The 23,603-nt window shown below is 43.2% G+C and overlaps 1 protein-coding gene across 7 annotated transcripts in view; it reads right to left on the reverse strand.

The window, feature by feature from the left end:
* The window catches only part of App (amyloid beta (A4) precursor protein), a 222,590-nt gene that overhangs the window by 105,314 nt on the left and 93,673 nt on the right, over window positions 1-23,603 (reverse strand). For all 7 annotated transcript variants that reach the window (XM_006522873.3, NM_007471.3, NM_001198825.1 and 4 more), the window contains exon 5: window positions 21,861-22,054. In XM_006522873.3, the coding sequence (XP_006522936.1) occupies window positions 21,861-22,054 (194 nt within the window). The remainder of the gene's footprint in view (window positions 1-21,860; window positions 22,055-23,603) is intronic.

Genomic DNA, 23,603 nt, shown 5'->3' on the forward strand with positions numbered 1-23,603 from the left:
GGCGCAGATTTGACTTGGGGTCTTTTACTTAATCTCAAGGCTGTTTTTCTAGTGAAGGGTGGTAGATTCCTGAATTGATTGTGTCTGGAATCCCCTCTTTGTCCAATCGAATCAGTCACAATTCCCTTTGTTTCTCCACTGTCAGTGGTAATGCAAAAGCAATGGCAGGGAGAAAAGCTAAGTCCAGGCCAGGATTCTCTATAAACCATGAATTACCCATGATCTCACTCCATGACTGTTGTGACAGTGTTCATCACTGGTATACAGTCCAGGATTTGGTTAGCCCTGGGCTGTCAGGTAGGGTGAAGCATATACACAGCTGGATTCCCTGAGGTGTCTATCCATCTTCCGTTATTACGTAAACACTGCTTTTAAAGCTCCAAACGGAAGCCTTGGCTGAGGGAAAAGCTGTTTAAGACATCTGCATTCTGGTGTGTGCTTAGCCAGGAAAAAGAAGAAATTATATGCACATCACCCCTCACCGCCTCTGTCGGCATAATTTACTGTCATAATAACTAAGAACTGAGATGCATAATAGTTCAACTGGCTGAGAAATTAAATTACTTGCCCTAAGAGAACTCAGGTCCAGTTCTTATTGCTGTGGCTTTGATTTCTGGAATTAAATTTAGGCGGACCTGAATTCACTTATCTATTTGGACACTATTTAAAGCAGAAGCACACAATTGTGTTTTAATGAGGCTGCATCTTCTCCGAGAATCTTGAACGTGTCCCTCTTACGACTTCTAATTGGAGCTTTTAGGGCTAACAGGAAGCATTAGCAGGCGGGAAAGATGTTTTTCTGCCACCAGCTGAAAGGCCAGTTAGTTTCTTCTGTGATGTAAGAAAGGTGAGATGGGTGTGTAAAGCTGAGCACAGCAACAGAAAACAGAAGGGCGGGGAGAAGTCTGTGAAAATGTGAGGCAGAGCCATTTCTTCACAAGCCGGGCAAGAAACAGTCACAGAAAGATGATAAGATGGCAGAACACTCTCATCCCATCCCCCAACTGCAAAGGCCGTCAGCTTACATATTACCAATGCTTTCTCTAGGTTTTAAAGTGAGAAATACTAAGAAATACTAAGGAAACAGGAGCTCCTGGCCATCCTAAGAGTATCTGAGTGCAGTGAGGAGGTGCAGTGAGTCACCAGTGACACAGTGAAAGGTTGTACTTTGCTGGAGGATAAAGGCTACCATGAAGGTGGATCGCCATTTCCCACGAGGCTGAACCTGACATAATTGCATATGATGCTGCCACCTGGGAGTCTCCTTAGGCAGCAGGATTCACACACCAGCTTTCATTCCTTGTTTTGAAAGTCAAGCAAAGTGTTTTGCCATTTGCATTCTCTGACATTCCATGTACGGCCAAAGGCTGGAGTAAAAAGATCAGTGGCTGTGGGGTGGAGGCTCAGGGAGGAGTGAACTCACAGTTCATTGAGGGTCCTTTGGTCTGTGAAGCTATTCTGCATGATAGGATAGTGGGGGCCACATGTATTCCTCTGTTGGGCACAATGGTAGGGGTTTGAAGTCACGAAGTAAGGGATAATTGAATGTGTTGGTACCTCCTGCCCAATTAAATGAATAAAGGACCTTTAGAAGTTTTATTTGTTGTTTCACAGCCTGTAAACATTTAGTTTGTTTTTCTTTCTTCCTGCTATCATAGAAACCGGAGAAAAGAAATGGCAGAGAGATGTTCTGATATTCATGGGTACGAGAATGCGATCTACTATCTGGCCTCCACTTCAGCAGTGATAAAAATAACCAAAAGCCAGTTCCCAACATGTTGTGACCAATAAGAGGCCAGAGGAGCATGACTGAAAAAAGATGGGGCTCAGACCTATGCATGCCGATGTACGGGAAGAAGAGGAAGACAGAAGCGTCTGTGAGAGATTCCCAGAATCAAAGTGAGAGACACAGAGAAAATACAGCCATGAAGACAGAAACAACAAACAAACAAACAAACAAACAAACGCCAATGCACCAATAACACAAGAAAACAACCTGAGATGAACAGATGTTTTCCCCTTCGTTGGATTCAGAGTTCTCCAACTGAGTAAGTCAGTGTGTTCCAAAGAAAAGCAATGTCTGAGATCATTGTTGTTACTTGCAGAGAACATGAAGAAACACGGAAGAAGGTAAGCTTGTTTTCTGTGGTCCCCAGGAAATCGTCAACAAAGGACAGCCCAAGGAAGGTGAAGTCAAGAACACTCCCATTCCAAAAGTAAACACACAAGGTCACTCTTAGCCTATTTCTTTACTCATTTGTTTATACTGGTTTGAGAGAAGGTTCCGGTCAGCAGCCTAAGATGACCTTGATATCATTAGGAACCTTTTGCCTCGGCCTCCTAAATGGTGTCCTTACTGACATGAACCATGTCCCACTCACTTACAGAAACAATGAATATAGGCAAATGTTCAAGCAGATGAATTCAGGAGTTGTAGGATCTGGTGAGAAGAAACCTGGATTGCAGGAGAGGGTGGCTGGTAAGGGTAGGTGTTCTGATTTAGACTATCAGGTCATTTTTGGTTTTAAAAATTAGGCAAAGCTGTAGAGTTGTGTTATGAGTTCTTTGTTAATGCACACCCCTTTTTCAGAAAAAAAAAAAGACTTGAAGTAGATTTTCCTAATGTAACAAACAACTTTTCTTATAAATACTTGTGGGTTGATCTGGCATAAAAACTCTCAGTAGCAAAACTGCCATTTGAGGGCCTGCAATTTGCAAACATATTCCCTCTTCCAAGAACCCTATTACAAGTACAATAAAGGTAATTATAACAAAAGAAAGCAAAAACACGGCTATGACTTTTCATATCTATAGTACCTTTTGTCATGGCATCACTGAATCAGGTTGAACGAGGCAAATTATCCTCTACACTGATTACTTCATCAATTCAGATCTACATACACAAAAAGTCTTCTTTTGACTATAGACTTAAAATGTAGTTCCTATTTTATTCTACAATACTGTGATGACACTCTGAATTACCTGGTCAAACACCGTCTAAAAAACTATCTAGTGGAAAATCCAGAAACAATTCATAACCTTTAAGTAATTCTTAGTACACTATCGTTATGATCACTCCATCTTTTTCATGATCTGTTGATAATCTGTCAATGACCTCTTTCTGTGGATGAGTGCACACTCTACAGAAGGAAAGCAACAAAAAGTATATACACAATGTAGTGATGACAGAACCCTATAGGCCGTATCTCCTGCAGATAGGGGAGTAGTTGCCTTGGTGACACATGCTAGCTAGCAAGGCATATCAAATTTTCAGTTAGAAGTTTTCCAAAACAAAATCCGATGTATGTTTCCCTTGGGAAGAAAGCATAAACTCCTTGTAGCAGATACTGTGTAAGTTACCCAAGGTCATTCTCAAGTCCTTCCTCCCCTCCCTTGACAGGAGATGGATAAGAACCAAATAGCCCATTAGTCCACATTGCTGCATCCCTTGCAGCTAGAAGGCCTTGCAACCGGCAATTTCTAAACAACCAGAAGCCAGGCTACATGCCTGTACTTCATGGAGAAGTCACATCCAGATGAAAAGGTAGCCCCTGTGTCTTTGTTTCTTTGCCTTGTTACTCCTAGCTTCTGTGACCACCCGAAAGGCAGAAGCCCCTGCCAGCTACGAGCGGATGGCATTAGATTTATCAAAGTGGACCATCAGTTAAGCACAGCTCACTGGAAAGACTCTGAACCAATCCTGGCGATTTTTGACATTTGCAGCTAAAGTATTCCTTGCTGAGGAAGGATCTCAAACCCAGCTGGAGCCTTAACTTAAAGACTGAGACATCAAAACTGCATGACTCAGGCAATTAAGAGTGAGCTGCCGGTCCCAACCTTGGTTTGAAATTGGACTGAGTCGTCATCACACATTTAGTAATGCCTATTCTGGGTGAGAGAGTCTCTACTAATGGCTCAGTGAGCAACAGGGGACTTGCATAACACTCGCTTCAGAAATTCCAAGGAGAAAGTGACTGGCACAGGCCAGAGGCCACTGGGCAGTTGGGATGAGTCAGGAATATGCATTCATTATGCAATTGGGAACAATATGCAAATAACGATGATCCCAACAAAAGTTCACAGGGACACTGAGTTTTAATGGAGAGGAAAGACAGAAGGAAACCAGGGCTTTTTCCTTAGTGGTTAAATGTGGATGTAAATGAGATCTAGGCAGGTTCAATGTAAATTAATGAATAAATAGGCAATGCAGCCATTCATCCAACCTTGAATGCCTCCATTAGACTATACTCTTTGCCATTCAGTAGTTATGGCATCTTCTGACTTGCTCAGGGTCACTCATGGACACTGCACTTGAAATTCTCTCATGGTCTCCAGAACACACATCCTACCTGCTCATTAGCATATTAATACTTCACATACCCAGAGACGTTTTTTACTTGTTTGATCTTGCTAATGGAGTGGACAACAGGCAGGAAGGACTGGAAGTTCAAAGGTTGGACACTGCATGGGGTGTCGGGTAGGTCTATGTGGTGTACAGATATACATGCAGGTAAAATACAAAAACCAAAAACACCCCAACCATAAAATATTTTTGAAAAAAAAAACCTCTGTTGTTAGGAAGGATCTGTTATATAAAAAATAAACCATGAAAAACAGTTTAGACAAATCTGTGAACTTAGTACTTCCTGGTATCAATTTTTCTTTTTTTATTAATTTTGTGGGTGAGAGGGTATCAGTGTGTTCTGCAGAGCAGCAGTTTTAGAGATGTACAGACATATTTAGTTAGTATGCTCTTAACTGAACTTTTCTTTAAAATATTTCAGCATCATAAAAAAGTGTGGTAGAATGATATTCTGGCAAGGCTTCTAAATCTGGACTATAATTACAGTAAAAGACTAAAGTGCTTTTCTTCCCCCCAAGGCTATCTTGGAAGTAAGAAAAGTGATATATAATATAAAGTACATTGTCCTGACAGCTTTATGATCCGTGCAGGATTAAGTAGAAGCACCTGCAGTGAGAAAGAAAAAAAAGTCCTAGAACCATTCTAAATTCTTGATGTGAGAAAACAAAATCCTGGTTCATCAGAGGCTATGCCAGAAACCTCTGAAGGAACAAATTCCTGAAGATCAGGGTCTTGGTGAGTATGGGTGACCGACCGTGTGCAGATTGCAAATGGAGATCAGGGAATCCATGATCTCTATCCATTTGGACAATAGGCTTCATACTAAGTTTGGGGGCATGTTCAAAATCTGGGGGACATTGCGAGAAACAAATCAGAGAATGTCTCTGCCCTCCTGGTACGCACATCCTATAGACCAAAAAAGACTACGAACTGAAGAAATGGTGGTCTACTGGCACAGTCCAAGGTGATGAGCACAAAAGGGGAACTGAACTCAGGAACACTATCTAGGACAGGCAGGGATGACTAAGGGATGAGCATTTGGACTGTCCAAAGCTGTGCTATGGCCTGCGTGAGAGGCATTTCCCAAACACTCGTGTATGGAACCCTTGGTTCCTAGGTGGTAGCACTGTTTCAGGAGGCCGAGAAGCCTTAAGATTCCACCTCACACCAGTCAGAATGGCTAGGATAAAAAATTCAGGTGACAGCAGATGCTGTCTAGGATGTGGAGAAAGAGGAACACTCCTCCATTGCTGGTGGGATTGCAAGCTTGTACAACCACTCTGGAAATCAGTCTGGTGGTTCCTCAGAAAACTGGACATAGTACTACCAGAAGATCCAGCAATACCTCTCCTGGGCATATACCCAGAAGATATTCCAACCAGTAAGAAGAACACATGCTCCACTATGTTCATAGCAGCCTTGTTTATAATAGCCAGAAGCTGGAAAGAACCCAGATGTCCCTCAACAGAGGAATGGATACAGAAAATGTGGTACATTTACATAATGGAGTACTACTCAGCTATTAAAAACAATAAATTTATGAAATTGTTAGGCAAATGGATGTATCCGGAGGATATCATCCTGAGTAAGGTAACACAATCATAAAAGAAGTCACTTGATATGCACTCAATGATAAGTGGATATTAGCCCAGAAACCTAGAATATCCAAGATACAATTTCCAAAAACACAAGAAAATCAAGAAGGAAGACCAACGCATGGATACTTTATTCCTCCCTAGAATAGGGAACAAAATACCCATGGAAGGAGTTGTACAGACAAAGTTTGGAGCTAAGATGAAAGGATGGACCATCTAGAGACTGCCCCACCTGGGGGTCCATCCCATAATCAGCCACCAAACCCAGACACTATTGCATATGCCAGCAAGATTTTGCTGAAAGGACCCTGGTATAGCTGTCTCTTATGATACTATGCCAGTGCCTGGCAAATACAGAAGTGGATGCTCACAGTCACCTATAGGATGGATCACAGGGTTCCCAATGGAGGAGCTAGAGAAAGTACCCAAGGAGCTGAAGGGATCTGCAACCCTATAGGTGGAACAATATGAACTAACCAGTACCCCCAGAGCTCGTATCTCTAGCTGCATATGTATCAGAAGATGGCCTAGCCAGCCATCATTGGGAAGAGAGACCCCTTGGTCTTGCAAACTTTATATGCCCCAGTACAGGGGAAAGCCAGGGCCAAGAAGTGGGAGAGGGTGGGTAGGGGAGCAGGGTGGGGGAGGGTATAGGGGACTTTCAGGATGGCATTTGAAATGTAAGTGAAGAAAATATCTAATAAAAAAAAAAAGAAGTGGGTCTTTCACGGGAAGCTTTAGGTTATAGCCTGTCCTGGTGTTTGCTCCCAGCCGTGAGAAAAGTATTGAATGAAGGCAGCTGGAGAAGACACCATGAACACAAGCATCTGAGGGACACTGTGCCCAGTCTTCTCTTCTGCTTTCTTTTAACAAGCATAAAACTGCAGGTGATCTGTGAGCTAAATGCTTATCCAGCTTTCTAGGACTGTCTTAAAGTGAGAAACTAATCAAGCCTCTCTCTCTCTCTCTCTCTCTCTCTCTCTCTCACACACACACACACACACACACACACACACACACACGACCTCGGAAAGGAGAAGGAGAAAGGGAAGCTTCCTGCTTGTATGAAAGCCACATTGGTTTCATACGTGACGTAGCCATAGGAACCTGCAACCCTTCTTCTAAGAAAGGGCAGAACCCCTGGGATGCTGGTTGCACCTATGCTCTCAGGAGAGCCTTTCCGGAAAGACCAGACATGTCTTGTTGTCTCATCCCGGAAAAAATAGCAAGAAAGGAAGCTACACCAGGGATCCTCACATACCCCACTTCTTTTTGTTTCTGAGGGTTTGAAGTGAGTAAGGGAGTCTTTTCAATTGGATATAAACTAGAGGTGATATAAATTTAAGCCTATCACTACTGCATCATGAAAGGACTCGGTAGCCAGAAAACTGAGGAATGCGTGTTTAGATAGGAAAAGGGCTTTTCCACTGTGGGTAATTTTTTTTTTCCTTTACCAGCAAGGCCAGTTTCTTGCCTTGATAAGAATTTTCTCAAGAAGTATCTGGAAAACTCAGAGTCAGCACACAGGACACCAGTGTTCCTTACACAGTGCAGCAAGGGTAGATGGAGAGTCACATGTAGTGCGCTCAGTGTGGCCACATCTTGTGTTTTAGGTGAAGTCCCTGACAACAGCTGCTTCTGTGAGTGCTTTGTTCTATCAGGAAGACAGATGACACTAAGTACACAGTAAGTCACCTCATTAGATGTGGCTTCAGTTACTCTCCTTCGGGTCGGCCTCGGACTTAAAATATTTTGTGAAAAGTTTCTGAGAGAAACAATTCATGCATTTTGACTAGCTTTTATTGCCACAACCTGATATAATGGCCCTGTTTTACTACTAGTTATTGTTCACCCTATTTATTATCAGTTTACTATATAAATCAAACATTTTTGTTTCTATATATAAATAATAAATATAAACATATAAAAACAATATATAAAACAATACATATATAAAGTATATAAGCAATATATAACAATTTATAAATATATTTGCATATATATAGAGAGAGAGACAAGATCTGGAGAAGGCAGACTTAAGAACAGAATCAAAATATAATAAAGTGGGAAGCAATATATGAGTACGAAGCTACAGGAAAGAGCACATGGGAAAGGGGACAACAGAGGGCCAAGAGCTCTGTAGGCTGCAGAACACGAGTGAGTGTTCACAGAAAACAGAAGGCAGGCCATGGCTGTACTATGAAAGAGTTTGTTTTCACCGGCTGAAGACTCATCTGGATCCTTATGCACAGGAACCCAGCGTGTAATAAACAAACTTTAAGTCAAAGGATGGAAGAGCGGTCACACATCGACATTCGTGCGCTGGAAGCGGCATGGGGGTCAGACAGGTGACAGAGTGACAGGGGCTGTGTGGAGAAGGTTCAGGAGAAGCACAGCCAAGGAGGCTGAGAAACCATGAGGGGTTTCAGAGAATAACAGAACTGGTGGCCGTCTGGATGGGGCGGGGTTAGTGGGAAGATGAATCTTGTGCTTCAAGATGGAGAAAGGGTAGGGATGGTTACTAATGGCAACGGGATACAGCAGGAAGGCCCAGTGGCAAGGAGCAGACGTTAATGGATCCGGCTTTGATCATGATGGATTTGACATGCTGACAGATACTATTGGAAAAGGATCATCAACAGACAGCTAGAAATGAAGGGCCAGAAATTTGGGCCACGAATACAGTCTGTTTGAATTGGCCTTCTTATGACTCTTAAATACACAGCATTGAAAAAAAAATGAAGAGGTACAATTCCTGAAAGACCACTGATAGTGGAGCAGATGGCCCCTCACTTTGTGCATGGCTAACATGGACCATTTACATTATCACCTGGAGTAGAAACAGAGACTGGCCTTCTGAAGTCTAATTGTACAGCTCTTGTTTCTGTCCCTGATCAACCCAGGAACGTATTTCACGACTGCTGTCAATTCAGAGATCTATGAGAAAGATTTTGAGATGCCTTATAGGTTTTATTCAACAGTAAATATCCCATTTTATTAATTGGGAACAATGTTTTAAACAGCATTATGTGTGAGGAGACATCCCAAGGCCCCCCAGAGGGCTCCTGGAACTGTAGAGAGCACTGAACTCCATACATATTATAGATTTTATCCCTTGCGCACATCTATGTCTCATAAAATTTACTTTTATAAACCAGACATAGTAAGAAACTAATAACTACAAAAAGCAATTAGAACAATGTCCCATAATAGACATTGTATGAATCTGGTCTCTTTTCCACAGTATGTTATTGAACAGTACCTTATGTGACGGTGTAAGATGATATTTTATGGCTTCTCTTGACAATAAACAAACAAATATAAAAGCTGTCAGCATCATCTTTGCCCTTTACAACCATTATTAAACAAATGCTTTTAAAAATCCATAAGCATTATAATACCACAACTTTCGGTTGCAGAACTGAGACAACTATTAACAGGCAAGACCCATACACAGTGTGGATCTGTTGGGAAAGGGTGGCTCATGTCCTGAGCAGAAGGGAGCAGATGGCGCCAAATGTCACCATGCTACTCAAAGCAGCACGCAACTGAAAAGTTTACGAATCTTATTTTTAGATACTTCCAACTAATATTTTTAGATCGTGGAAGCCAAAACCACAGACAATGGACACAAGAAGATGGATAACGTTAGCCGGTGGATAACGTGCGCTAGAACTTGAGTCAGATATGAGGTTCCCAAAGGGACAAGGAGAGTAAGTTGCCCCTCCTCATGGTGCGCATTCCACTGGAGGAGAAAAAGACAAGGAGCAAATAAAATGCTGAAGCGCGGGGTCAGTGTCAGGACACACAGACGGGATGCCAAGACTGAAATAGTGAAGCCTGGATCTTCTGAAAAGGGTGACTCCTTTCATTTCTGTGAAACAAGGAGCTGATATCCAAGACAAAAACAAAACAAAACAAAACAAAACAAAACAAAACAAAACAAAACAAAACAAAACACCAAACTGGCCATGAGCCTGTCAGGGGAAGAGGACTACAGGCAGGGAGACTTGTCTGTTCCTGTGGGAGGGGAGTGGGGCTAGGTCATATGTAGGGAGAAGAAGGGAGAGGGAACAGAGATCAGCTGAGGGCAGGGGCGATCTCTAGGAAGTGCCAGAGACCTACGATGGGAGAAGCCTCAGAGGGTCTAAGGGGGCAACTCTAGCTGTGAATGGATTCTGATATTGCTACTTCCTGTAACTAGGCAACTATCCCCAGTGGAGGGATAGGGGCAGCAACTCACCCACAAAGCCTTTGACCCAAAATATGTCCTGCCTACAGGATGTGCAGGGACAAAGGTAACAGAGACTGCGGGAATAGGTAACCAAACTGCCTCAACTTGAGTCCCATCCCAGGGGCAAGAACCAATCCCTGACATTACTAACTAACTGACATTATGCTTGCAGACAGGAGCCTAGCATAACTTTCTCTAACAGGCTCCACCCAGCAGCCAATGGGAAGAGATGCAGAAACTCACATCCAAACATGAGATGGAGCTTGAGGAGTCTTATGGAAGAGTTGGGAGAAATGTTGGGAGAGCCACAGAGGACAGAGACTCCACAGGAAGACCAACAGTCAACTAACCTGGATCCTTGAGAGCTCCCAGAGATTGACCAACTAAAGCATGAGCACAGGCTGGACCTAGCCCCCTTCTCTCCCCCATACATATGTAGCAGATGAGCAGCTTGGTATTCATGTGGGACCCCTAAACAACTGGGGCAGAGGCTGTTCCTGAGCCTGTTGTCTGCTTGCCTGCCTATAGATCCTGCATCCCTAAATGGACAGCCTTACCTGGCCTCAGTGGGAAAGGCTGTGCCTAGTCCTGCAGAGACTTGATATGTGTGGGGAAGTGGGGGGTTGGGGAGGAAATAGAGGGCTGACACCCAGAAGGTGTTTCCCTCTCAAGGGAAGGATTTCCCTCCTCAAATCCCAGCATATGTATGTAATGTTTACATACATATATATGTATGGCTGGGAATGGTGCTCCACATTTATAATCTCAGAGTGGGGAGGTTAGGATCAAATGATCTCTGGGGCTCACAGACTGGCCAGCTCAGCTTATTCGATGAGCTCTACGCCAGTGGTAGCCTGTCTCTAAAAACAAGGTTGACAGCACTTGAGGAACAATAGCCAAATTTGTTCTCTGGTTTCCACATACATATGCACACATACATTCACCTGCATATATACAACAGGAACACACACACACAGAATCATAGATTACATGAGGGCTTGGCACAAAAACAATCTCTGTAACTGTATCCACTTACATTGCTTCAAGCAAGACTTCCCTGCATTCACCCTGCATATTGGCTCTTTAGTATGTTGGGAACTCACCAAAGCATGTTGGGGAGTTCTACATCAGGGTTATGTATTCACGTGTTCCACACTGTAGCTGCTCTATAGAGGCTATAAGCTTTCAATCTGTATGTTGAAGAAGTATGAATGCATAGGAGAAAGTTAATGATAAGACTTTAGGAGGGTACTAATTTTGGTTGTCTTTTAAGGTACTTTAGACTAAGATTGTATTTGGACAGGATAAACAGATTAGGTGAAGCAAACCTGGCAGAATTTGCAGAAGTAACAGTGCAGAGCCCTGGGCTCTAATACTTCAAGGAGTGTTTCTAAAGATAGAACAGATATCACGGAACCCAACTGGGGCTGGGGGCCAGCAGCCAATAACAACACCCGTATGCACTGGAATTCATTTATCTGTAAAATAACGAGGTCTTCCAGGCTACAGAAGTAAGTCTTGAACTATTTGCCTTAACTAATATTTACAATCAAAGACAAAAAGAGAGAGCAGGTAGTTATAATCCAATAAACAAAAGACCCAATCAATGCCTTGACTGAAGAGCACACAAGAAGAGCAGGCTGGTAATAGTAGGATAGGTAAGTCAGATATGGAGAGGAAATAAAGGATTCCAAGGACCTTCTAAGCTTTCCGTGGTCTGCTATGGTTGCTCGAACTCCTGTGCCCACAGATGCCTGGGCCTGTGTGTGCATGTACTGGTACCTGACGGTTAAAATCCAGGGAATCCAAGGAAAAGCCTGTCACTTGTGTTGATGACAGAGAAAAAAAACAAAAACAAAAAACAAAAAAAAAAAAAAAACCAACAACAACAAAAATCCCCATTCAATGTAGGGGGTTAAATCAGAGACTATGGATGTCATAAATGTGTATCTAAAATGGCTATATGGTCAATTCCCAATTTGCATGGGTAGAAACAATACTGTCAAGCTGAAGGGACTTAGAAGGCCTCCCGGTTTCAGATGCTCTATGTCCTGCATTGCTAAGGGAGTGTCAGCATGAGTATTGCATGAGTATTGCATGAGTAGTGGATGGGTCTGGAGCCTTGTGGGATAGGTGCCTGGCAATGCTGTGTCAATGGACTTAGGACCTGCATACTCCTCAATTAAATGAGGTGCCGCTGTCCCAGGAATACCCTGGACACACATTTTCATAAAGCCAAAGTCTTTCATTACTACATCTGATACTTGTACAACTCAGCTCCAGCTCTAACAACACTGGCTATAAAATTCTGCTGAAGGCCGATTAACATGACAATCAACGGTTCTACAATGGGAAGCCGATGAACAGCATATTCCAGGGGGCAGAAGATTAAAAACTTAATCTGCTCTTACTTGCAATTCTTCTCTATTTCGGAAATATATAACTGAGATATAAAATGGAAGGTTTTCAGATGTGGAAATTGAAAGTTTAAACAGTCATTAAGTTTCTATTTAAAAATATCCAAGAGAACCAAAGTCAACCACAACTAATTTAATGGGCAATTTCCAGTCATAGGGAATCTTATATTTTGGTCCTTTTTTTGCATCTTTAAAATAATTCTTGGATATTTAAGAGATAAAACAGGCATATAAAAAAGGAGTATCATCACTCGCTTGCTACCAACAGCTGCTTTAAGATGTTCTCAGCCTCATCTAAGACAAGAGGTCTGAGATGTGCTCATCTCTCAGTATCAGTTACAACAGTGACAAAGCCTTAAGAGTCGACTGAGAGAAGAACACAGTATACTGGTCATGATTATTGAGCAGATGTAGGACACTGGGCTCCACACCCCGAAGAGTGCTTTTATAATTTGGCAGAACGAGACAGGGTTGGGGTGGGGTGGTCTACAGATCAGCTCCATAGGGGTTTACCTCCCTTCGGGATCCAGTCTACACGTTATAAATGTGTCCGTACATTAGTCAGTAGACCAAAAAGCACTGTGATACAAGTTATCTAACATTACCCCTGTCAGAGGAAAGAGGCGCAAACAGATATGCTAGGGTTAAAGCATGTTTTAAAAAAATGTATATTTTAAATTATTCTTTGAGATTTTCATCCATGTTTATAATGTCTTGATGAAATTCAGACCATCTTACCTCTCTGCCCCCTCTTATGTCTCTTCCTTCCAAAGCTACCTCACAACTTCATGTGCTTGCTATTTATTAACATATTAACCAGGCAGTCTAGCTGGTGCGGTGCTGCTGGTATGTGCCTAAGCATAGGGCCAGCCACTGGTGCATGGGCAGCCTACCCTGGCCTGCACCCCTGAAGAAAACTGACACACCCTCTCAGTGAAGTTTTCCATTGTCAATAGCTGTTCAACTAGGAGTGGGGCTTCCTGAGTCCTTCCAGTCCCTACATTAGAGTTCTGACTGGCTTGATCTTACACAGGTCTTCTGCATGTAGTCACAGCTGCTATGGGTTCACATGGGCAGCGAAGCCTATGATGTCCAAAGGAACCCTTTCTTGAAGTAGTGCTCTGCAACCTTTGGCTCTTATACGTTCTGTGATGATCCCTGAGCCATGGGAGCATGGCACAGATGTCATTTATGGCTGAACACTACGGTCTCTTCTTCTCTGCGATTCGCCCCGTGTGAGTCTCTCTGTCTAAGGGTCATCGATTGCAAAGCCAGACGATCTTATTTGCTAACAGGGCTCCCCTTTCCTCATCTACTTGGACACACTCATGTCCTGGCTTCAACAAAATTGGGCATGCCCACCATCTCTAGTTTCACAATTAATTTCACCGGTTCCCTTAAAATGTTAGTTCATAAATATGGGAAGTGAGAGGATGTGGTTTCACACTTGCCTAAAGACTGACTTCCTTCTACCGAACTACATGCTTTCACATTTTGCTGAGTTTCTTACAGAAAGCGATTGGCACCGCTTCATGCCGTGTAGTTCTAGTAAGAGAAATATCTTTTGCCATAACAACTTAATACGTAAATTAAAGATTTTAAATGTCATGACTTTGACATGAGACGGTGATAAATTCCATACAAACAAGGGATTTTACTCTAGAGATGACATTATCTTGATCCCAGCTTCATCAGGAAATTAGCTCTTGTGGGTGCGAGTCACTGTATCCAGTCAAAACAACAAGAATCTATATCTTCTTCTCTTGTCTTACTCTCTGACCGTGGACCACGGTCCTGAAATCACCATCACTGAATAACCCAGCCCTTAAAATAACACTTCCAAGAGTGTGGGTTATGTCATCAGATGACTTTCTATTAGTGGGCACCTTGTGCTCAATGCAGTACCAACTGTACCTCAGATACCAGCAGCCAAGTCCTATACAGGAAAAACGCTCTTCTCTCTGCCATCTCCTGCTCAGAAACCGAAACAAACCCCACTGGCTTGGCCTCACATCGTCTGGAATCCGGTGAAGACTATTAACGTGATTTGTTTTTTTTTTTCTGAATGTATATGCGATCCAAGTTTATTAACTTTAGAGACAGCATTTCTAATAAGGCCTTGGTAGTGGCGGCCAGTGTCCTCAAGGGCAAGTACAAGTCTCTGCAATTCTCCTCGTCATCATTGTCAAGTTAGTTCCTTTATTCAGACCAGAGGCAGACAGCCCAGCCCAGCTCTGGAAGCTGCCAAGCCAGCACTGTGACAGTCACATCGCAAAGCCATGCGCTGCTTCATCGGTTCCATTCAGACTCGACTCATCCACTGACAAAGACTCCAGACCTTCGTTCATCATTTGTGTGATTCACTTGGTGTCCGTCTAACATCCGTGGTGTTTTCTTCTCCCGTCAGCCTTGAGTAGCCTTTTCTTAAAGCCCAAGGCAGAAACTGAACAAGACTATTCTAAGAACTTGGACTCCACAGATATAAAGGAGAAGATAGATGGTCAAATAAAACTTACTCTATAAAGTCATGTGGCTATTAATGTCTGAGAGGATCTTGGGGTACAGAGGCCATAATGACAGTGATTTTTCAGTCACTATACCTAGCAGAGTGCTGCTTTACAAACAAGTCCTTAATGTGAACTTCCTATCCTGCCTACAAGGGGTGATTAAGGAAGAGTTCATGGAAGTCTGTGCTCTGCATTGACCACCTGTGTAACATCTCACAGTGGGATAAAAACAGACGATGAACCATAATAAACAGAACTCAAGGAGTAAACAGTAAGACTTTGAATGCAAAGTACATGATGGTAATACTTTAGGATTAAAGTTTTTGTTTTAGCTATAAGTAAATCTATATGGACCAAAACTTACAATCAGATCAAACCATAATAATTTGCCCCTCATCTGACAGCTTTAAAAAAATTCAAATGGAATGCAATGGTCATTAAGATTCTCTCATGCTTTTTTTTTTCTCCCTCTCTCATGCTTTTAAAATTCACTGAATATCTTAAGCTACAACACCCCCTCCCAAAGTATAATGGTAGTTTACAGTAGCAAAACTGAGATCATAGATTCATAAAATAATTTGGTACAAATGAGAAGTCTCAATAAAAGTTCCCTGCACTTAAGCACATTTTGATGACAGAATTTTAAGGCTGCAGCTGAGGCTAGGAAGGTTTATTTAGATGGATGGACGGAAGGGAGGGAGGGAGGGAAGGAGGGAAGGAAGGAAGGAGGGAGGGAGGGAGGGAGGGAGGGAGGGAGGGAGGGAGGGAGGGAGGGAGGGAAGGAGGAACAGAGGGAGAATGGGAAGGAGCAGGGAGAGAATAGGAAGGAGAGAGGAAGAAGAGAGGAGGAAGGGAGGGAAGAAGGAAGGGAGAGAGAGAACGAAGGAGAGAGAGAGGGAGGGATAAAAAAATCCCCAAACTGTACTTTAGAGGAAGACTCTCAAGGTGGGTAGATGGTTGCTTCTTTGTCCATGCAGAATTAGAGGCAGAGCCTTGAATGGAGAGTAGGTTCCCTAAAAGTTAAATGGTAAACAAACCTTCAAATAGAGGTTTTCCCCCCCCTGTTTTGTTTTGTTTTGTTTTGTTTTGTTTTGTTTTGTTGGATGGAGTCTTATTATGCAGTCTTGGCTGGCCTAGAACAAGCTCTGTGGCCCAGGTAACCTTGAACTCCCAGAAAACTCCTGTGTTTGTCTCCCAAGCGCTGGGTCTATAGGTATGAACCCTGACACTTGGGGAAAAAAAACTGGTTTTAATTTAGATTGATATATATTTTTCTATGTGTACAATGTTTTGCCTGCATGTATGTGTGCACAGCGTATGCATGTAGTGCCCATGGAAGCTAAATGAGGATGGCAGAGGCCCTGGAACTAGAGTTACAGATGCCTGTGCCCTGCCATGCGGATGCTCGGAACCAAACCCAAGTCCTCTGCAAGAGCAACATGTACTCTTGGCCTTGGAGCATCTTTCTTGCCTCCAAATTGGGGGCCCTTAACCCCAGCACACTCCACAATGTCATAGGGATGTCCTATACACTGTGGGATGTTTGGCAGTGTCATCATCCCTAGCCCCCTTGATGACAATGACATTTCTCTCACACTACCCACACTGTGACAACTCAAACTGCCGGCAGACATTTCCAGATGCCCCTTGAGTGAAAATCGTTCACCATTGGGAAATACTGCTCTTCACTGAAGTTTGTTTCTCAAATCACAGAATGCTTGCCAACAGCTGGTAGTCCCATGCATATAACTTGTATTTACTGGGATTTTACCTACAGGTTTTGTTTGTTTGTTTGATTTTTTTTTAAGCACTCCAAGTTGACAGAAACAAAAGGAACTTACTGATTCCAAAGGAAGAAGTTTGTCTAAGAATGGACTTCAGGAGCCAGTGTGGTTGCACAGCCCCAATAATCCTGGCTAATCCGGAAGCTGATGCAAGTGTACAGAAAGCCGAAGGCTCCCTGTACTGCAGAGGGAGAGTCTGTCGCCAGCGGAAATTAAAAACAAATAGTAATAAAAGGGCAAATGCTGAACGTCGGTGGTAAAGCACCCCCACCCTAGCTTTAGGTACAATGGTTGGTCCTGCCAAACACACAAACCAAACCAAACACAAACACAAACTGACTTTTACCCTAGGGTCTAAGAAAAGTAATCTTGTCTTTATTTCTAACTTTATCACACTTTTTTGAATGAGGTATTCATGTAGGCTCCACATTAAAGGTCATTAAGAAAGGATTAATTTTCCTTTGGTCTCAGTACATTTTTCAATACAATTTCTAGCTTCAGGGATTTCTGATGCAATTTCATGTAATCATTGCCTACCAAGAATGATGTTCCTCTGCTGTTTGTTTGGGTTTTCCTTTTTCTTTATACCAATCACTTTGTGTATATGTGCTGACCTTTGGTGACAATGACTGCGCCTCTGTACGGATTTGATGTCAGGGCCACTCCAATTCTACTCAAATATTTGTTGAGCACCTAATGTTTACACAATTATGCCAGGTGTTTCCACTTGCCAAGTGACAAACTCTCAGGAACTGATGGGCTGTTAACTCTTGGAATCCCAGCACTTGCTACCTTTCTGAGCAGTGTAAGTAACTCTAAGAAGGAATAGTATTTCTGAACTTTAACTCTTTCTTGGAGAAAAATAATAATAATTAAGCAAAACTCATTTTATTGTACAGTTATCATACAAGTCCACCGTAACGTATCGTACATCCAGGACACATGCAGGGTCCTGACCTCAGTTTTCCTAGGTTACGACATTTTCTTATTTTGACATCCCAAGAAGTATGTCACCGTCATTCGCTAACTATTCCAAATAAACCCCAGAAACCTAAAAATGGAGCAGTGATGGGCCTGCCGAGAAGGATGGGACAGTACGAGATCACCACTTTCATTGGTGTGCTCCCAAAATAAGGAAGGGAGTACCAGAGAATAATCATTCCAGAAAGAGCAGGTTTAGAGGTAAAGGAGGTGGAGCCAGTGAGATGGAAAGGGTAATGGAGGGAGTTGGGGGGTGGGGGGTAACCAGGAATCCAGGCTAGAAGAATAAGGGACAGGAGATATTTAGGTAGCAAAGGAGACTTGCACATGAGTGTCCACCAAATGCCAGGTACCTTGCTCTAGACATCCACAGAGGTTAGCTATGAAAGGGTCATAGATACAGCAAGGAAGAAAGGTGATGCTAGGGACCAAGGCAGTTGGTTTGGATTGATGGCTTGGTAGACGATGATCTGTCCTCAAATGGGGACAGTAATCAGGAGCATCCAGAAACATTAAGGTTTCAGCTGCTGTTACGACGTGGAATCAACCGGCTCAGTTACACAACTCGATAGCTCAGGAAATTCGGAAGTGGTTACAGGAAGAAGTTAAGTTTTCCCCGGCATTGAGAACTGACCAAAATATATTTGGGAAATGTGAACATCTCTGCAAGTCTAGGATGTGTGGGGTATATGTGAGTGGTTCAGTCTGTCCGGATTGATCATGGGCAAAAGAAAGGAAAGGTCGACGGGTTGCATGCTGCTGCTGTGATGATGAGTCTGAAAGGCAGCAAGACCCGGTGAGTGGTTCAGATGTAATGGTTGGGAATACTAAGCGTGCACCGTCTCCAAGGGATGAGGGAGTTGGAACATGAGACAGAATACAAAGGAAGATAATTAGGAGAGGAGCCAGCTTGCATTTCAAGTTGATGATGATGACAGGGTGACCATATTACCCACGCAGGGGGTGGCTGGGGTCTGAGTGTTCTCTCTGGTTTAGATAACATACTATACCCCTTCTCTAGGAGGTAGCATAGCACATTCAAACACAGCACATTCAAAGGAGGAAAACAAATGTCTCCTAGCTTGGGAGTTGTAACAGTGAGAACTAAAAGAAGTCATAGACTCAGAGATGGGTATCAAGAAGGTACAATTACCCAGTGACGTGGTGAATAGACTAGAGACCTGGGTCAGAATGCAAAGCCATCTGCCGGGATCAGTTTCCAGCAGCAGGAGAAAGGGCCACTGATACCGTGGCAATGGTGTCAGTATCTCAGAAAAAAGTGTAGGATGAAAAGATCAAAACCTGAGGAAAACTGGACCCATCTTAAAAAGAAGGTTTTACGAGGCATAGAACATGTCTTACATGTGGAAGAAGCTTGGCAGAGGCTGGTGGCTTTCAAGAAAATAAAAATAATCATTTTAAAATTTAAAAAGTCCCTGCTGGGGCTGGGAGGTAGGGGTTTGATTAAATGCTTGACAGCCTGAGTTTGAGCCTTGGTGTCTAAGTATAAAAAAAATTAGGTGGAGGATAGTTGAGAAAAACACTCAGTGTTGAACTCTAAACTCTACACACACACACACACACATACACATGTTCCCTGTGACATCAGCACAAGGTTGATGGTTAACAAGATGGTTACAAATACATATCTAGTGCCTTAGAGTTTTAACACCAGCCATGGAAGTTTCCAAGTTTAAATACCATTCTGCATACTTTCTCAATCCATAGTCAGGTTACTCACTGGAAATTAGCAAATCAAATATCCAGTAGCTTATGAAAACAGACAACGTCCAGGCTAAGTAACTAGATTTTCCTTTAGGAATGCTGGTTGTACTGGTTCTGTGATCAGACGCCTAAGGATGGGATTTGTTTCCGAAGCCTCTGAAACGTTCAAATCTAGATGTGGCCAAGGAGGGTAGGAGTGGGCTTAATAAGGGAGAACTAGGCCACCTCGTTTCTAAAAAGAGAGAGAGATAATTAAGTTTAACCCATTCCTGTCCCACATGTGGTACATAGAACAGAAGTATAGGGGGTGGGTTGTCAAGCCATTATGGGGAACCCCTAACTCATTAGATGACAGAAATCTCAGAAGCAAATTCTGCTTCCCGGAGACTTCTTGCCTGGGAAACACGAGACTTATGCATAGGTGGTGAACTTTTACATCACCGAGAAGTATCTGAAAATCTTTTTTTCAGTTTCCTTGGCTCTATGTCAAGCTAGATCAAATGTAATTATTTTGAGAGGTGGGGGAGCAAGACAATTACCTGGATGTAGTAAGTAGTGCAAGCCTTTAATTCCAACACCCAGAAGGCAGTGGCAGCTAGAGCTCTTAGTTCTGGGCCAGCCTATTCTACATAGCTAGTCCTGGCCAGCCAGGGCTACATGCAGCCTCTATCCTGTATGTATCCTCTCTATGTAGCCTCTATCCTGACTCAAATAGATAGATGGATGAAAGTAAATGGTAAAGAGGGGATATAAAAGACTGTAACACACGCGCGCGCACACACACACACACACACGTCCTGATAAACTCAGGCAGCTAGTACTAAAATGAAGCCTCATCTTACTGATAGTAAGTTTTGTGATTTTTGGTTGGTGTTCCGTTTGAGCTAGAAAACCCTGAGGAACAGCTGAGAGGACCTTGGCAGGAAAGCCCGAGCCTTACATTTCAGGGATAGGATAGCCTGGATTCATCAACAAACCGGGTCATAGGTCTAACTCAAAAATTCTGGCTTCATAGACTTATGATTTGAATATGGATATTTGTGCACAAGTGAAAAGAGTCAGAAAATTAACGAAGGGGTTAAGATCCCAAGGAAAATGAGGCAAAAAAAAAATGTCAACCAGCAATCACGCAACTGGAGATAGTTAAAGAACTTCCGCAAACATTTATTAGTGTTGCTCACTACACAAAGGAAAAAGATGGTTGAGGGGAGGGGTCTACCCACCCATCCAAAACCAAACCAAAAGCAAAGAAGAAGGAAATCCTTAAGAGTAAATATACAAACACAAACCATGTCTTCCTTAACCAAAAATTTGTATTGAGTTCACGAAAGAGTGTTTAAAAGTATTTTTAAGTACGGTATTGAATAGATAGGGAGAGAGGCCAGTCACTAAACCCAGACACTATTGTGGATATCAAGAAGTGCTTGCTAACAGGAGTCTGATGGGGCTGTCTCGTGACAGGCTCTGCCAGTGCCTGACAAATACAGAGGTGGATGCTCTCAGCCAACCATTGGACTGAGCACAAGGTCCCCAATGAAGGAGCTAGAGAAAGGACCCAAAGAGCTGAAGGGGTTTGCAGCCCCATAGGAGGAACAACAATATGAACTAACCAATACCCCCAGAGCTTCCAGGGACTAAACCACCAACCAAAGAGCACACATGGAGGGACCCATGGCTCCAGCTGCCTATGTAGCAGACTATGGCCTTGTTGGACATCAATGGGCAGAGAGGCCCTTGGTCCTGTGAAGGCTCTATGCCCCAGTGTAGAGGAATGACAGGACAGGGAAGTGGGAGTGGGTGGGTTGGTGAGCAGGGGGAGGGTGGAAGGGATAGGGGGTTTTCGGAGGGGAAACCAGGAAAGGAGATAACATTTGAAATGTAAATAAAGAAATTATCTAATAAAAAAATATTTCCAAATGGCAGGACAAAATGGCATGCCAGAGTGCTGAGCTCAAATCTACTAGCTTCCTGGTAGACCTACTGAGGAGCAGCTCTGAGTGGAGTCTGATCAGTATTCCTGACATTCAAACGTGGTCCAATGACTTCATGAAGGTTTATCAGTAACACTAACAGTAAGTGGCATACAAGAATCAGAGCAGCCCTTCAGGGTTAGATTTTTCTGGTATTATCAAATATAACTGGAGTGAGAGGTCTCTTTCCACTGTGAGACAGAGAGACACACTCAGAGAATACAAAAACTGTAAGAGACGAGATGGCTCAGCCAATCTGAGACCCATCTCAAAAGCCGCCTTACCCGCCATCAGCGTAGTCTGTGTCCGCTCCACCCCACCAGACATCAGAGTCATCCTCCTCTGCATCCGCAGAATCCACGCTGTCGCTTTCCTCGGCCAACGGGCAGCATACAAACTCTACCCCTCGGAACTTGTCGATGCCGCAGGGCAGCAGCATGCCATAGTCGTGCAAGTTAGTGCTCTTCTCGCTGCATGTCTACAAAAGGAAGGAGGAGTCAGTGTGGGCACAGAGGCAAGCGGACCGCAGCCGCAGCCAGGACAATGGAACCGCAGCAAGGACAGTCGGACTACAGCCACAGCCCAGACAATCGAACACAGCCACAGCCCGGACAATCGAACACAGCCACAGCCCGGACAATCGAACCACAGCTAGAAGAGTCGGACAGCAGCCATGGTCCACACAATCGAACACAGCCACAGCCCGGGCAATCGAACACGCCACAGTTGGAACAATAGAACACAGCCACAGACCAGACAATCGAACACTGCCACAGCTGGAACAATCAAACGCAGTCACTGCGCAGATAATCGAACACAACCACAGCTGGAACAATTGAACCGCCGTCACAGCCAGGAAAATCAGCATGGACAGATAGATTTGGAGCCTACTCCAGAAGGTAAGGGCGGCTTGCTGTCTGAACTCGTTTCTAACCCGGTGTTCAGCAAGGGCTGCCTGGTATTCTATCTTTATATTGTTTTCTTGGTAGGTGGGGTTGAGAGATGGCCTAAGTGGTTAAAGGCATTTGTTGTTCTTGTAGCAGACCCCTGACCCATGGTTTAGAACCGTACCCACCGCCAGGTCCATGGATCTAATACCCAATTTTGACTCTGGCCTATGGGCACCAGCCACAGACCTGTGCATATACATATATGCAGGCAATATATACAATATATACATAAAATGAAATAAATATACCTAAAAACATTTTTTAATGTATTATGTTTACAAAGTAAACATGAAAAGAAAGCAGGTTCCAGAAAGCTAAACACGGGGACAAATATCAGGAAATGATTTACGTTTTGGGCTGTGATGGCTTTTCAGGAATTGAAGGCTCCGTCTACATTTGCCTATCCCCTCTTTTCTCTACCCCAGATATAGAATTTTTTTTTATAGGCAGTTAGTTGCATCTTATTCTGGAAATGGTGTCTCTTGGCTCATATCTCAGAGTCCCAGTCCCAGGAAGGAAGAAACTGCCCTCCACAGCCCTGATTTCTCTTTCAGTATCTTTTTGATTGCCTGGGATCTGTTAATTTTGCAGAAATCGGCACGAAGAGAAAAACTGAGAAACTATTTCCCCGTGACAGAGAAAAAAAATTAATAATTCAACATGCCTAGGGAAACAGTAAAAGTATTATAGATGCATTTTAACCCCACAGGAATCACCAGTTTGTTGTTTCGTAGTAGCAAGGGAGTCTTCCTTTGCAAACTCAGAGGAAGCGCAAAGTGAGGTTATCATTTGGGAAGCTGGGCTTCAAAGGATGTAGTCTACTGTAAGCTCAGGCAGCTATTCCACTTCCAAAATCATTTTTAGATAAAGAAAGTTTTGTTTTTACAGTGAATCAGAGCACACTCTTTCATGAAATATAAAAGTCAAGTTAAACCCTTTTTCTCCCTTTAATTCGTCAACCAACGTATTTGATATTTTGGACTAAATTAATTTGCTGAGGAGCCAGGCCTAGTGCATCTAGTCTATAATTCTGGCTACTTGGAAGGCTGTGGCAAGTTCATGGCCTGATTGAATTAT

This window comes from Mus musculus, chromosome 16 (assembly GCF_000001635.26).
Source record: "Mus musculus strain C57BL/6J chromosome 16, GRCm38.p6 C57BL/6J".
Lineage (NCBI taxonomy): Eukaryota > Metazoa > Chordata > Mammalia > Rodentia > Muridae > Mus > Mus musculus.